The sequence below is a fragment of the Haliaeetus albicilla genome, chromosome 6 (assembly GCF_947461875.1).
Source record: "Haliaeetus albicilla chromosome 6, bHalAlb1.1, whole genome shotgun sequence".
NCBI classification, from domain to species: Eukaryota; Metazoa; Chordata; class Aves; order Accipitriformes; family Accipitridae; genus Haliaeetus; species Haliaeetus albicilla.
Window position 1 is genome coordinate 15,314,357 of NC_091488.1, and position 13,071 is coordinate 15,327,427.

At 40.5% G+C, this 13,071-nt stretch overlaps 2 protein-coding genes and 1 long non-coding RNA gene across 5 annotated transcripts in view; 1 reads left to right on the forward strand and 2 right to left on the reverse strand.

The window, feature by feature from the left end:
* Positions 1-2,968, reverse strand: part of MORC3 (MORC family CW-type zinc finger 3) — a 36,319-nt gene extending 33,351 nt beyond the window's left edge. The window contains exon 1 of the mRNA XM_069785147.1: positions 2,864-2,968. Within this exon, the coding sequence (XP_069641248.1) occupies positions 2,864-2,902 (39 nt within the window). The 5' untranslated portion in view covers positions 2,903-2,968. The remainder of the gene's footprint in view (positions 1-2,863) is intronic.
* LOC138685663 (uncharacterized) lies at positions 2,188-9,955 on the forward strand. Of its 3 annotated transcripts, XR_011325022.1 has the most exons (6): positions 2,197-2,429; positions 4,621-4,709; positions 4,825-5,196; positions 5,661-5,750; positions 6,460-6,514; positions 6,904-9,955. It is a non-coding gene; the product is annotated as an uncharacterized lncRNA (long non-coding RNA). The 3 variants fall into 3 exon arrangements; XR_011325021.1 differs by having other exon boundaries at positions 2,188-2,429; positions 4,825-5,750; positions 6,904-7,758; XR_011325023.1 differs by lacking the exon at positions 2,197-2,429 and adding an exon at positions 2,961-3,269 and having other exon boundaries at positions 4,825-5,750; positions 6,904-7,758.
* Positions 6,427-13,071, reverse strand: part of DOP1B (DOP1 leucine zipper like protein B) — a 53,740-nt gene continuing 47,095 nt past the window's right edge. Inside the window, 8 exon segments of the mRNA XM_069785146.1 lie at positions 6,427-7,344; positions 8,023-8,152; positions 9,216-9,365; positions 9,864-9,919; positions 10,259-10,395; positions 10,914-11,042; positions 11,976-12,037; positions 12,452-12,598. Of these exon segments, the coding sequence (XP_069641247.1) occupies positions 7,087-7,344; positions 8,023-8,152; positions 9,216-9,365; positions 9,864-9,919; positions 10,259-10,395; positions 10,914-11,042; positions 11,976-12,037; positions 12,452-12,598 (1,069 nt within the window). The 3' untranslated portion in view covers positions 6,427-7,086.

A 13,071-nucleotide genomic window follows, 5' to 3' on the forward strand; every position in this document is an offset into this window, starting at 1 on the left:
GTATCCCACTGGGTAGTTCATGGGAAAGTCTACCTCAGAGCAGATAGCACCATTTGCTCATGTAAGGCACTGAAACAAGGGCACATGACAAAACCAGATTTAAAACAGAGAATAGCGGTTTAATGCCATTACCTTTGTAGCTTGCTTCAGAGCATACCAGCTGTTAGCAACAACACATCATTTCCTGATGAATGCATCAGGAAATATTTAAGCCCATTTTGTCCACTTATATTTCATTTCATCAAAGCACCACTTTAATTAGCTCATGAATAATTGAAGTTCAATAAATACAGTAAGAAAGAGTTAATCCCCTGGTGAACACTCCCTTTTGGCTATGTTAGCATGACAGTATGCAGCATGACATGATCCAGTTGTTTTGTTCACTGGGCCTAATATATTTTGTTACTAAGTGGGTTTTGGTTAGCAATTTCATTTTTTCTCCTGAGACAAAGTGCAGCCAAATTCCCTTTGGAGATACAACTAAACCTCCCCCTCCTTCAAACTGCATATACAGTGCATACTATAAAAAGACTAAACTGCACTAAGAAGAGCATCTCCTACAATTATGACCAGCAAATATGTAAGAATAAAGCAGCTTATCTTTCAAAATGACATGCAGCTTTGGGAATTTTAGTTTTCCAAGAAAACTGGAACTTTTCCATCCCTTGCAGATCACAAGGCATGCACAAATCGAACTACCACTGAACAATCTGTCTTATCTTACAATAGTATTTCACAACTTCTTGGGGAACAACCCCACTGCCATTTTCCTCCTCTCCCTCCCAGTCACGCTAGTCCAGATACATGACTGTGTAATGAACCACATCAGGGAGCTGATCCAAATTAAAAAACATTTTTAAAATCTTATTTTTAACCTGGATCACTTCCCTGATCTGTTCATCGTGCAACTGAGCAAAAATTTTACCAGAACAACAGAAGGAGATAAATGCCAGTGTGGGAACGAGTTACCAGGCCTGCTCACGCCGCCTGTGTTGTTTATACATGCTCCTGAAACTAATGGAAATATTTTGGCGAAACCCAAAATATTTTCAAAGAACAGCTGCTGACAGAAGAGACTGTGACCATCAGCTCTCTATTGTTCTCTAGAAAACAGAGCCTTCTGCACTGCAGGACACAACCTATCAAAACACTTTATTAGCTGCTTCACTTCCTTAGTGAAAACCCACAAAAATCCCAGCTTTCACTGGAAATAGGCTGAATGTAAATTTTCAGTTATGACTACTAACAAACAAAACCAAACAGCATCCTAAAATTAATTCAGAAAGGTACCAATTGCCCCAACTTTAGCTTAGATTTCTCATCGGTATCTGTAAGAGTTCAGCTTGCCAAAGTGATTTCAACTTGAGAACTATTTAAACGCTGCAGTCTGACTTGTGATATGCAGTTTTTTTGTAAAGGCTGATTATTAATGCTGATGTATTTTTCCCCTCAAGAAGACTAATAATGCATTAAAAATAAAAGGAAGACCTCCCTCCTCTTTTTTTTTTTTTTAAACATTGTGTTATCTAAAGAAGACCACTTCTCTAATAAAATATATCAGACAAACTGTGGATTTCAAACACTTACAAGAATCAGAGACCTGAAATGAAAATGTAATTCTTAAACTTCCATTCACGTAGATGACGTTTATAGCTAACCTCTACAATCATGGCAGTTTATACTGAGGTAATTTAAGCAGTGCTGAGAATATACTAACATACATTTTTCACTCAAATATTTGATAAGTTACTTACTGCAATGATCCAGCTTCTTTCCACTATTCTATAAGTAAGGTTATGAACCGGGTGTTTGTAACTTAAAGGCATAGATAGCTGAAGTCAGAAAGGCTTAAAAAGCCGTCCTGTTTCATCAATGATGTATCAACAACTGAAAAAGTAGCTTTAACTTCATTTGTATTAGCACATATAAGGAAATGACCAATCGCCACAAAGGACAGCAGCGAGCAATACTGTGACTGAAAAACACAGTACAGTAATGGATTTAACCGCGCGCACATTCATCGCCCTTGTTAAAATGTAATTAGGCCTCTTGCAAAGAGTAGTTAAGATTTTAAGTAACAAGCTTCCAATTAGAGGTCACCGAGTTCACAGCTAACTACATCACTACAACAGGCTATGAAATTCCGCCCCCTAATAAACAACCCAACCCACCCACAGGCTGTAACGCCCCCTCCCGCACCGCCCGCGCTAACCAACCTCGCCGATTTTGTGCAGAGGCCGATGACGGAGAGCCCCCCCCGGTCTGCCGCCCCCCCCGCCCTGGAGCCGGTGAGTGTCGCCGGACCCCGGGGGCTCCCGCTCTGCGCCCCCCCCCCCCCGCGGGCGGGGCTCGCCCAGTACCAGCAGGTGCCGGTACCCGCGGCCGCTCTCGTCAGCGAGGTGACCAAACCAGAGCGCGCCGGGGGCTGGGTAAGGACACCGCCGGGGACAGCCTAGGACGAGAGAGAGGTCCGAGGCGAGGAGGGGGTGCCGGTTTATCTCAGGCGAAGGGCTCCGCAGCTCGCCCTTTCCCGACGCTCGGCCGACAACTTTTTACCCCCCGAGGGGCGAGGCGTCGCTCCCAGCCCGGGCGGACTCCGCTCCCCGCTCTGGCCGAGGGAAAGCGAGGAGCTGTTCAAGCGGCGGCCCGGCAGCTCCCTCCTCCCCAGAGCGCCCTGCCCCCAGCCCCGCCGCCCGCCCCTCAGCCGCCGCGGGCCTCGCACAGGCAACCCCCGCTCCCCTCGGCTGCCAGAGAGCGCTGACCCCGCGCCGCGCCCCCGTAGCGGGGGCCGCCGAGGGAGCGGGAGCGCGTCCCCTCCGGAGACCTCCCCCGCCCGGGCCCCGCGGGGATCCGGGCCACTCACCGCGCTGAGGCGGATGCCGCCCTGTGTTTTCGCCGCCATCTTTTGTGCCGCAGCGAGAGCCGGGGTGTGGAGCGCCCGCGCTTCCGCCTCGCCCACTCCCGGGGAGAGGCGGGCCTTGGGGGCCGGGCCACGCCCCCTCGCGGCGGGGGGCGGGCGGTGACGGGAAGGCGGTGGCCGCGCGCCGAGGGCAGGCCCCGGGGACGGGAGTTGCAGAAGATGGAGGGCGGTGGGGCTGCCCGGCCTAAATGGCCAACGCTGCTGTTCGTTAAGCGGGCACTCGAGAGACATTCGGCGCTTTGGTAGTACTAGCTGCTGTGCCACAGTATTTCCCAGCGTCCATGCAGCGGGCATCAATGTTTTCAACATAGGCAGCGTAATCAGACGTTAGCAGCTTCTGGGGTGCGAGGTGCGTCACGCAGCGTTACAAAAGACGTGCAGAGAAAGGACGAAATCTGAAAAGCAGCTTTCACAAAGTCATCGAAACCATACTCCGCTGGCCTTAGGTGTTCAAGCTCGGTTGTATTTCCAAATGAAAAGGCAGTACTTTCAGGGCATTTGCCCTGAACATAGAAAAACGTACAGACCGAAGTTTGGAAAGCTCTGGCGCCCAGAGAAAGCCTTATGCCACGGCAGTCCCTAATTTTGGAGGGAGAGGCGCTCCCCCCATGCGGGGGTCAGTGCCTGTCCGGCAGCCAACGATGGCCTGATGCTGCATGGCCTGATGCTGCAGCGGCAGCAGCTTCCTCCGTCTGCTCCGCGCAGTTCTTCCAGACGCGCAAATCCAGAAAACTTATCCCAGGACCACAGGACTGGGATCCCAGGGTGGAAAGTTCAGGAATGCAAAAGATAGGGACGTAAGAGCTGGAGCAGTAGGGGCGTGTGATGGGAGGATTAGGGAGGCGGTGGGGCAGCCTTTCCCTAGGCAAGCGTAGGGGCTAGCACAGACTAGCACTGAGCCACTGCTGCTAGGGTCCAAACAGGTCTACAGAGTTCTGTACGCAGCCCTCACCCACTGAAATTGAATTTGAGAGCTTTTACAGAACCTGATAAAAATTGAAGTTGGTGAGTGAGCAGTAAAGGTAGTCTGAAAAGTAAGAACTGCGTTTCAAAGGGTATTTCAAAATAACATTTAATAGTATTAGAAGAATTGCATTCAAATATAGTATCAAATACACTTAACCATTACTTAATGCTCTATTTCAAATTCTGCTGTTCTGTGGCAGTTACCTTGGTTGCACCTACTATTTTTTTCCTTCAGGAAAATGAAATCCTTTTGAATATTTAAATACATCTCCCTCTGTGTATCATGCATTGCGGCTGTGCTATCTCAAAGCTGAAAGTATCCAAGAGAGAAAGCTAAGCTTGGTTATTCTGAAAACAAGCAAAGAACTACACAGCAAAGCAAAAGCATTTTCTCTCCTGTTCTTGATACCGAGTTCTAGGCAAAGGTTTTCAGATTCATCTACTGTTAAGTTATTCTGCTTTGACAGTACCAGTGTTAGAGCAGTACAATCCTCCTTCCTGCGGATTTAACAGCAGTGGCATAAGAAATAGAATGACTACAGTCAGTCCCATATAGAAAAGGAATAAAGTTACACTGCTAGAGATACTTTTAGGCCTATGTAACTGTTACCCTCCACCATCCAAGTTTGATTTTTTTTTTTTAGTTAGAGCCCTTTCCTCCTTATTCACATGCTATTTATAATTATACCAGATCTGCTTATATACTAAATCTTAAAGAACTTTTTCTTCTTAAGAATGAGATTCTGCTGCAGTGAAAGGATTCTGCAAGTCACAAATATCTGAGGCCATTTAAAGCAGCCATCTGAAGAACCACAGAACAAAGGTAAACGTACGTATGAAGGCAGAGGTTAGAAGCAAGTGGTGTTTTTGTGGAAGGTAAGATCATCTTAGAAGTCAGACAGTTATACAGACCTAAGTCACAGATTCTGTTTTTACAGTTCAACACCACAGCTGAGGAGGATGTGACTGACGTCCGATCCCCCAAACATCTGAAGTACAGGCAGCCAGAATGGGACATTCCCTTTCAAGGGGAAGGATGACAAAACCCTCAATCTAAGTAACTGGTTCACCACCTCCAGTTAGCGAGGAAACTATGTGAAGACACAGCTTTATAGCTTATGGGAGAATGTAAAACAAATGGTTTTATGGCAAAAAGTTGTCTTAGATTTTAATAGCCCATTTAACAGCACCACATCAGCATTTTAAGGGAAATACCCAAGTACGGAATGCAACCACCAGAAAGCTGAAAGTAAAACTACCAAATCATCCTGAGTATTAGCAATATTCTCTCTGAAAATTATTGAAGATATGTAAGTAATGAACACAAACTTTTTAAAATATTCTGCTTCAATTTTCAAATAATGAAAAGTAATCCTTTTAAATGGGTAACTTTTCACTTGTGCTCATTCCAATAGCATTAGAGATCATTAATAAATTATATTGATACAATAATTCACATTCTTAGTGACTACACGATATTACACTTCAGTCTATCACTTAACTGTAAAAATGCAAAGAAGCTATTTAAGTTTAGCATAAGCCTATTATAGTAGTATCTTCATAGACCATTACAGTATTATCATAGTAAAGCATGTTGTTCAGTGTTTCATTATTTTAGTTTATAATCCAAAGATGAAATCTTCATATATCTGTAGGTAAAAAGCACTGCAGAGTAGCCTTCCATGTTTGTTGTGCGAGTTTTGAAAAAGTAAATCGCTGACCTCACAACCTGGTGACATTAAACCACACATTTTGTATGTCCTTTTTTAATTAGCAAAAACAAGAGTGATGAATTCCAGTACCCAGCATGTTTACCTCAGTTGTGATGTTCCAAATAACTCAAATAGCATGTACCAGTCTACAGGTATATCTTACAAAACCAATTTCTCTGGAGGCAAAGGTGTTTAAAAAAAAAAAAAAAAAAAAAGAGCAGACAAAGCTTTTCACCATGAAAAATATAATAAACTTCCCCTCCCAGACAAACGAGCATTGCAAAATCAGTCAGATAATCCACTAAGTATGAAAATTCAATGGAGTCCATCTCCTCATTTAAAAAACTAAGCCTTTTGTTGTATGTGTTGCTACGATGGTGCTTATCTGCTGGCCGTCAGAAGTGTCCTTCAGACATGCAGCTGTGCTGTTTTTTGGTAGAACTAATCCCTGTCTCCCACGTCCTGGGTGGTGGTAGCAGTGCAGTTCCAAAATAAGCTGTACCTTGAACATTACTGTAGTCATGGCACTGTGATGATCCCCCTACCTCTTTTAACACCTAGGAACAGCCAAATACATTCTTTTGTATATAAAGTGTTCTTTAAAAAAAAAGAATCTTATTTTCATTTTAATTAGGCTGTTGGTATACAGCAATTTATATTTTTACAGAATTATCTTCATTTAGTTGCATTTCAGAAGCTGCAAAGTGACCTTAGTCACTGAAAGAACAAAATTTTTTAATTTAAAAAACTGAATTAGAAAATTTTTAGTCAATTAACTAAAACAAAAACCCCTCAAGTAATGTAAATTACAAAATGTTACTGCATAGATTTGTCTTTTATGCATGTTTGTCTTTTATTTAGGAATCACTAATCCTGGAGAATGCTATTATAGTACAGAGTTGAAATTACAAACATGGTAAGTCTGCAATTATTTGCACAATGCTAAGACTTATAAAATACATCTGTTTGAAATTTAAATGATTTGTTTAGAAGTTTTCGGACAAGTTAAAGGAGAAGTAGAAGTGGGCTTTAACCTCAGGAAATGGCTTATCTGCAAACTGATTGTACACTGACATGCAATATTAGCTTTTTCTTAAATTTACTTTCAGAACGCAGTCCCAAAGGCAGCTTAAAATACTTACTTGAGAAGTTACTGGATAAACGGTACAGTTGCTACTTTCACCAAGTCAAAAATAATCTTCCTTTATTTACAAAATCTCTTTAATCCTTCACATTGAAAACAAATAAAAGAATACAGTTACTATGATAAATTACCACTAAACTGTACTTTTTTTCCCCCCCCAGGAACTGAAGAATCCTGCTTTTTAACACCAACTCGGAAGCCTGGATTATTGAAGTGCACTCCACAACAGGAAGAAAACCCAAAATGTAGTTTCAAAACTTGGGAAAAAAGAAGAGAAGAATTGCAGTAAAGTTTTCCCTTTTTTCACTATTTATTCACCACGAGCCAAGTGTCCCATGTGTGGCTTAACTTTCCATATTTTCGAGGAAGTCACATTCAACACTCTCTTCAAGCTGTTGCAAGATCTTTATGCCATTACTGCCAATGTAGTCCATAGAGAGAGATGTAGAAGCATGTGAAGTCTGGGACTCACTCCCGTTTGTTGTAAATGCACAACACAGAGTCTTGAAGAAGGGCATAAGCTGCGTGATGCTAGATACAGAGCGGAAGTTCAAAAGAGGAAATTTGTGCTTCTTGGAAAGTCCCTCAGTGTTGTTTGTTTCCTGTAAGCAGACAAACCGAGATTTACCAAAGGTTTTGCATTAAGACACAATGTTGTTAGGGCTTGTCTGAACCCTATACTATACACTTTTTTCATACTAAGAGATCCACAGCCTACAACTGTATCACAATATAAATTGTATAGATGGTATACCGAGTTATGTCTATATTTGGATTCGAGGTTCCATTAAATGGATGTGTCACAAGTTCAGAAGACTGCAAATTTGGACTAGCCTTCAGAATCAGGTATCAAACAACAACAGAATACAGAGATATCTCTGAGAAATACTAATGCCCCTATTTTCTTTCCTGGAAGAATTAATATTAAACCTTAATGGTAATTAAAAATGCTGTTATGGTAAACTTTCTTGACAAAGTACAGCATGTTCTTTTTTATAAATACCGGTCTTGTCTGAGACAAATTGTCTTCACTGGGTGGTTGTGGGAAGATTTAAGGGAACAGCCAGAAAACTGTTTATCATTCCCTCACACTCAACAGCAATCTGACCTCTTCAGGATATATATGTGAAAGCAGGCAGATCATTTTTAAAAGCCTCATGAATTTTATTAGAATATCTAAAAACCTCTTGCCTACCTTAAAACCTTGTCACTTGTTTAGAAAAGCAAGTTAATGGATTAAAAAAAAAAAAAAAGATTCAAGTGAAGCATTCTTTCTTTACCCCATATTTCATCTTCAGCAGATCCATGATTCTTACAATGTGTGGTCTGCATTCCTGATGATGTTCTACCAGATGAGAAGTCACTGTAGATGACTCTGTGTCCACCTCTGGGACAAATGCCCATTTGTACCTGAAACAAATGGATTATTTGATAAGAAGTCAGGCAGAAGAAAATCCTTATTTGGGTCATACATAGTTTAGTAGAACACTGATTTGTTTACAGAAAGAGCTGTCATAACTATAATTTTATGCTATTACCAGAGCCAAACTTAATGAACAAGGATGTTACTATCATGTCAGTATTTAAACACAACTGGCCTCAAAAAAATCCCAAGTGTATGCAAAGGGAAAACAAAGAACAGTCTCTGTCTTCCTCTTCTCCCAATTTTTCCAAGTGTCATGGTTTAACCCCAGTCAGCAACTAAGCACTGTGCAGCCGCTCCTCCCCCCCCCCCCCTCAGTGGGATGGGGAAGAAAATCGGAAAAAGAAGTAAAACTCGTGGGTTGAGATAAGAATGGTTTAATAGAATAGAAAAGAAACTAATACTGATAGCATTAATAAAATGACAATAGTAATAATAAAAGGATTAGAATATACAAGTGATGCACAACGCAATTGCTCACCACCCGTTGATCGATGCCCAGTTAGTCCCCAAGCGGTGATCCCCCTGCCCCCCCTTCCCCCAGGTTATATACTGGGCATGACATCACATGGTATGGAATACCCTGTTGGCCACTTTGCGTCAGCTGCCCTGGCTGTGTCCCCTCCCAACTTCTTGTACCCCTCCAGCCTTCTCGCTGGCTGGGCATCAGAAGCTGAAAAATCCTTGACTTTAGACTAAACATTACTTAGCAACAACTGAAAACATCTGTGTTATCAACATTCTTCTCATACCTAACTCAAAAACATAGCCCTGTACCAGCTACTAGGAAGACAACTAATTCTATCCCAGCTGAAACCAGTTACACGAAGTTAAGAGAACCTCCTCACGAGGATGGTGAAATCCTCCTATACCGACAAGTCCAAATTGTTTTCCCAAATACCCCAAATTACATTTGTCTGAGTATCAACATCTGCACTTGTAAAAAGAACTGATGGCAAAATTAAGTCTATAATAAAATAGATCTGGAATTACTTTAAAGAATAAGAATGGTAACAACCTGGAGAATGGGTAAGTAATTAGAGAACTTACATCTGAAACAACTGCATCCTGTCAGGTGGAAATGAAAGTGCTGTGTCCAAAAACTTGCAAGCTGATAAGTACAAGGACAGTTCATTCTGTTGTATGTCAGATCCACTGCCATCACCTGAGACTTTCTGTTTGCTTATTTTGCTGTTGCTCCTGTGTTAGTTACAATTAAGAAATGTACCATTAAAACATAAATCCACTAAATGTTTTTCATTCGGCAAAAGAGAAATGTACACATTTACACAAATGACCACTTGCACCTGTGTGCAACAAAACCTATTTTTATTCTGTGTGACCACTGTGATTAATATGAAAGGCTGTTAGAAGAAAAAGTAATCTAAAATATTTAGAAAAAATGGCAAAATGTTAAAATATTCAAATGCTGACTTAGCATCTCTTCTATTTTTGTATGCAACTAATAAGTGGTACTTATGTTTTTTGAACATACCACTATTTTAGCTGCTGAAAAAAAATCCTGAACTATGATTCATCAGTACCAGACATACACAAGTGCAATGACAAAAAATCCTGTTGTCTCCTCCCTATCCCAGAGAATTAAACAAATAAATAAATCGCTATTTGCCAATACAGAACAAGCACAATTGTTACCAGCTTTCACAACTCCTCTATCAGACAAATGGTAATTCTTACTTTGATGGTTCATCTTCCTCAGTTAAATCTTCTTCCAGCTGTAGAAAAGTCTGAATCTTTAAAGAAATAAATTATTTATGGTGATGCTGAAATGTTCATATGACTTAATCATAAAAAGACATGCTTCACATAGTATAAGGAACCACAGACTCTTAGGTTACTCTTAGGACTTGCAACAAATAACAAATCATGGAAGAGATTACATTAGCAACAACAAAATTAATCAAAAAGGTATTTCCTAATGACAGTGTTAATTGTTTTCCCAAATTATCAGACTAATGCAAAACTATGAAAATATTTCCTTTTACAAACAGGGGGTGTATTTGGGAGGAAGAAGCAGCTGAAATGGAAAATAACACACACTAATCAGTTTCAAATTACTACTTATTACTTACCAATTCAGTTACCATAATTGGCCACAATGAGGTTAGATGCTGAGGAGAAATCCTTAACAAAAGAACTCTGAAGAAGAGAAACATCTGTGCGGCAACTATAGAAGTCTGCCCAACACGGAGGTTCTCAGTCAGTCGTTCTGAAATAAACATTAAAAAAGTAAAAACAAAACAAACCAAAACAAAACAGAGTAGTATCTTCCTGAACATGTGTTGTTTTGGGAAATAAAAAATGTAGAAGGTGGCAAAACAAAATTTATGCTTTATCATCAGTTTTGGCTTGAGTCCCTTGCACTCTATTAACAAAATTGTGCTTCAGAAAAAGTCTGAAGACATGGTGGTTTTATATTGGACAAAACTTTGTCAAAACTGACATTTAAAGAGAACAGCAACAGCCCAAGAGTGGCTGGAAGACTGCCACAAAATAATCATGCTTCCAGTCATATTTCCAGACCAAAGGCTTTGGAACCCAGATTCCTGTCTCCCTCTTAATGAGATTATTAATTTGTTAGAATTCAGAGATTCACAGCATCATAAATTTTGCTAAAAACTTTAAAAAAATGGAAGTATGTGTTGGAAAACAGGTGATATTCCTTCCTTACATAATTTATATGTGTTACAGTTGAAAAAAAGAGGCAGGTGAAATTACAAATCTTACCTTGTATTAAGGGAAGATAGAGATGATACTGATCAATCTCTCCACTGAAGACAGCGAAAGCTTGCCGCTTTAACAGCATTGCTTTTTGCTCAAAACTTGGGTACAGTTTTAAGGCGCTGCTCTGCATATCTATAAGAGACATAAGAAATATCTACCATAGAAAGACTTCTTATGTTTTGGGCTGAAAATAATTCCTACATCCTGAAATCTTTTTAAAAGAAAAACTCTCTTTAAGTCTACTAATTGGAATAATAAATTGGTGTTGATCCAGATCTGCTCACGCTAGCAGGAAAATTTTATGAAAGAAGCACTGCAACTCCAATGAGGCAGCCCAGTATTTTAAACCCCTGTCTCTGCCCTTATGTGTATGAATCTTCCCCTCTTTTCAGTCTCCTAAATCCATAGATGAGTGATCTCAGAGCTTTAAGACTTACTGAGAAAAAAAGGATGTAGGTTTAAAAACATATATTGTTTAAAAAAAAGTGCATTATGAATTAGTCTCACGCTGTAACCCTTCAAATATTCTTTTAAAAAGATCTGAAAAAGAAACTAAAGCTGCTTTTTCTTTTGAAGCTCCATGCAAATTCAAGAGGTTCTATCCCCCCCCTCCCCCCACTTTCTTCTACACTCTTCTCAAGCCTGAATTAGAGGTCAAAGCACGTTGCTCAAAGGTTTGCTGTACTGGTGCACCACATTCCTATAGCTCGATGCCAGTATACAGATACCTGCAAAGTTAACCAAAGTCTCCTTGCTTTCTGACAGTGAACAGCTGCAAAAGGTCACAATTCAGCAACTTAAAAATATGGTAAAATGTGAATGCAGGAGTCCAACATTATCATTTCTAGAACAAAAATACTTGAGGGGTGTTTTAGACATGACCAAAATACAGAATTAACTGAGCACAGGTTTTAGCTATGAATAAAGCTGGCAACATACTCAATTATGCAGAGGCATTGTCTGCATCTTATTGATACATTAGTACATTAAAAATGTACCAAATAGCTCAAATGCAAATAGATTTCAAATTCATGTAGAAATAAGTTATCAGTAGCTGATACTTACTCATCAAATCTTTAAACATAGTTTTCTCATGTGTTAGAAGATGGTCAATAATGGATCTCCAACTGAATAAGATATAGAAGGAATTAGATAACCAGGGAAAGCTTTGGTATGGATTCACCTCAGAAAAGATTTTGGTCAAACATTTCATACAAGGAAACAGTTTCCAAACGGTATTCAACATGCAGACTCTTTTCTGGTTTAACACATACTGCATTCTAGGTCCTCCAGCTCTACTGTATGCAGTTCCCACTAACGGGAGTATCAGCATGGAACAAGTTTATTCTTCTGCAGTATAATGAAAACTTCAGTGCTTATAATGCATTTAGAATTAGTTGTTGAGACCCGTTTTTAACATTATTACATTCTGTAACAAAGTACTAAACAGAATTTTCTTTCCAATATTAGCCATTCTCCTTTAAAGCCTTTCTTTGCAAATTCAGAATAGGATCTTGGAGTGCTACAATCTCATGTCTTACTGAGTGCATGAAGTGTCCATCTGGAAAAAAGCTGGATCCATAAACAACTCGACAACTTCTTTCTTCCAGGCTCGCTTTGTATAGGCGTATCCACTCAATGAGCTGAGCAACTGAGCACCAGCACGAAAACTAGGAATGTTGTAGGCACTGGGAGAAGAGAACAATAATGATAAACATATATATTTTTTAAAGTTCAGTTTATGTAAACAGAAAATAAACTCCGGAGCTTCTAACCAAATTCCCTAAGTAATAGACTATGTCTACACTAGCTCATAACGTGGATCAGCAGGAGATCAGTAGATCAAAACAGTTTATGCAGAAGCTCCACACATTTCCAGTGTACCTGGTTCAGGGAGATATTTTCAGATTAGATGTATCACAGCACAGCACTGCCTGTCTCCACCACAGATGTGGTTCAAAACTTCTCCAAAACAAAGTTTCCAATAGGCTTTGAGTCCTTGTCAGCAGGCCCCTTTAGAAGGTACCACACTAGACTTCATGTGTCACCCAGATAACAAGCATCAGTTCTCATGTCATCACCTGTATAAAAATATCACACATAAGCCCTTTTCTCCTTGTGCTGCCCTGTGCACCATCCCAATGGTGCACCATGGACACCA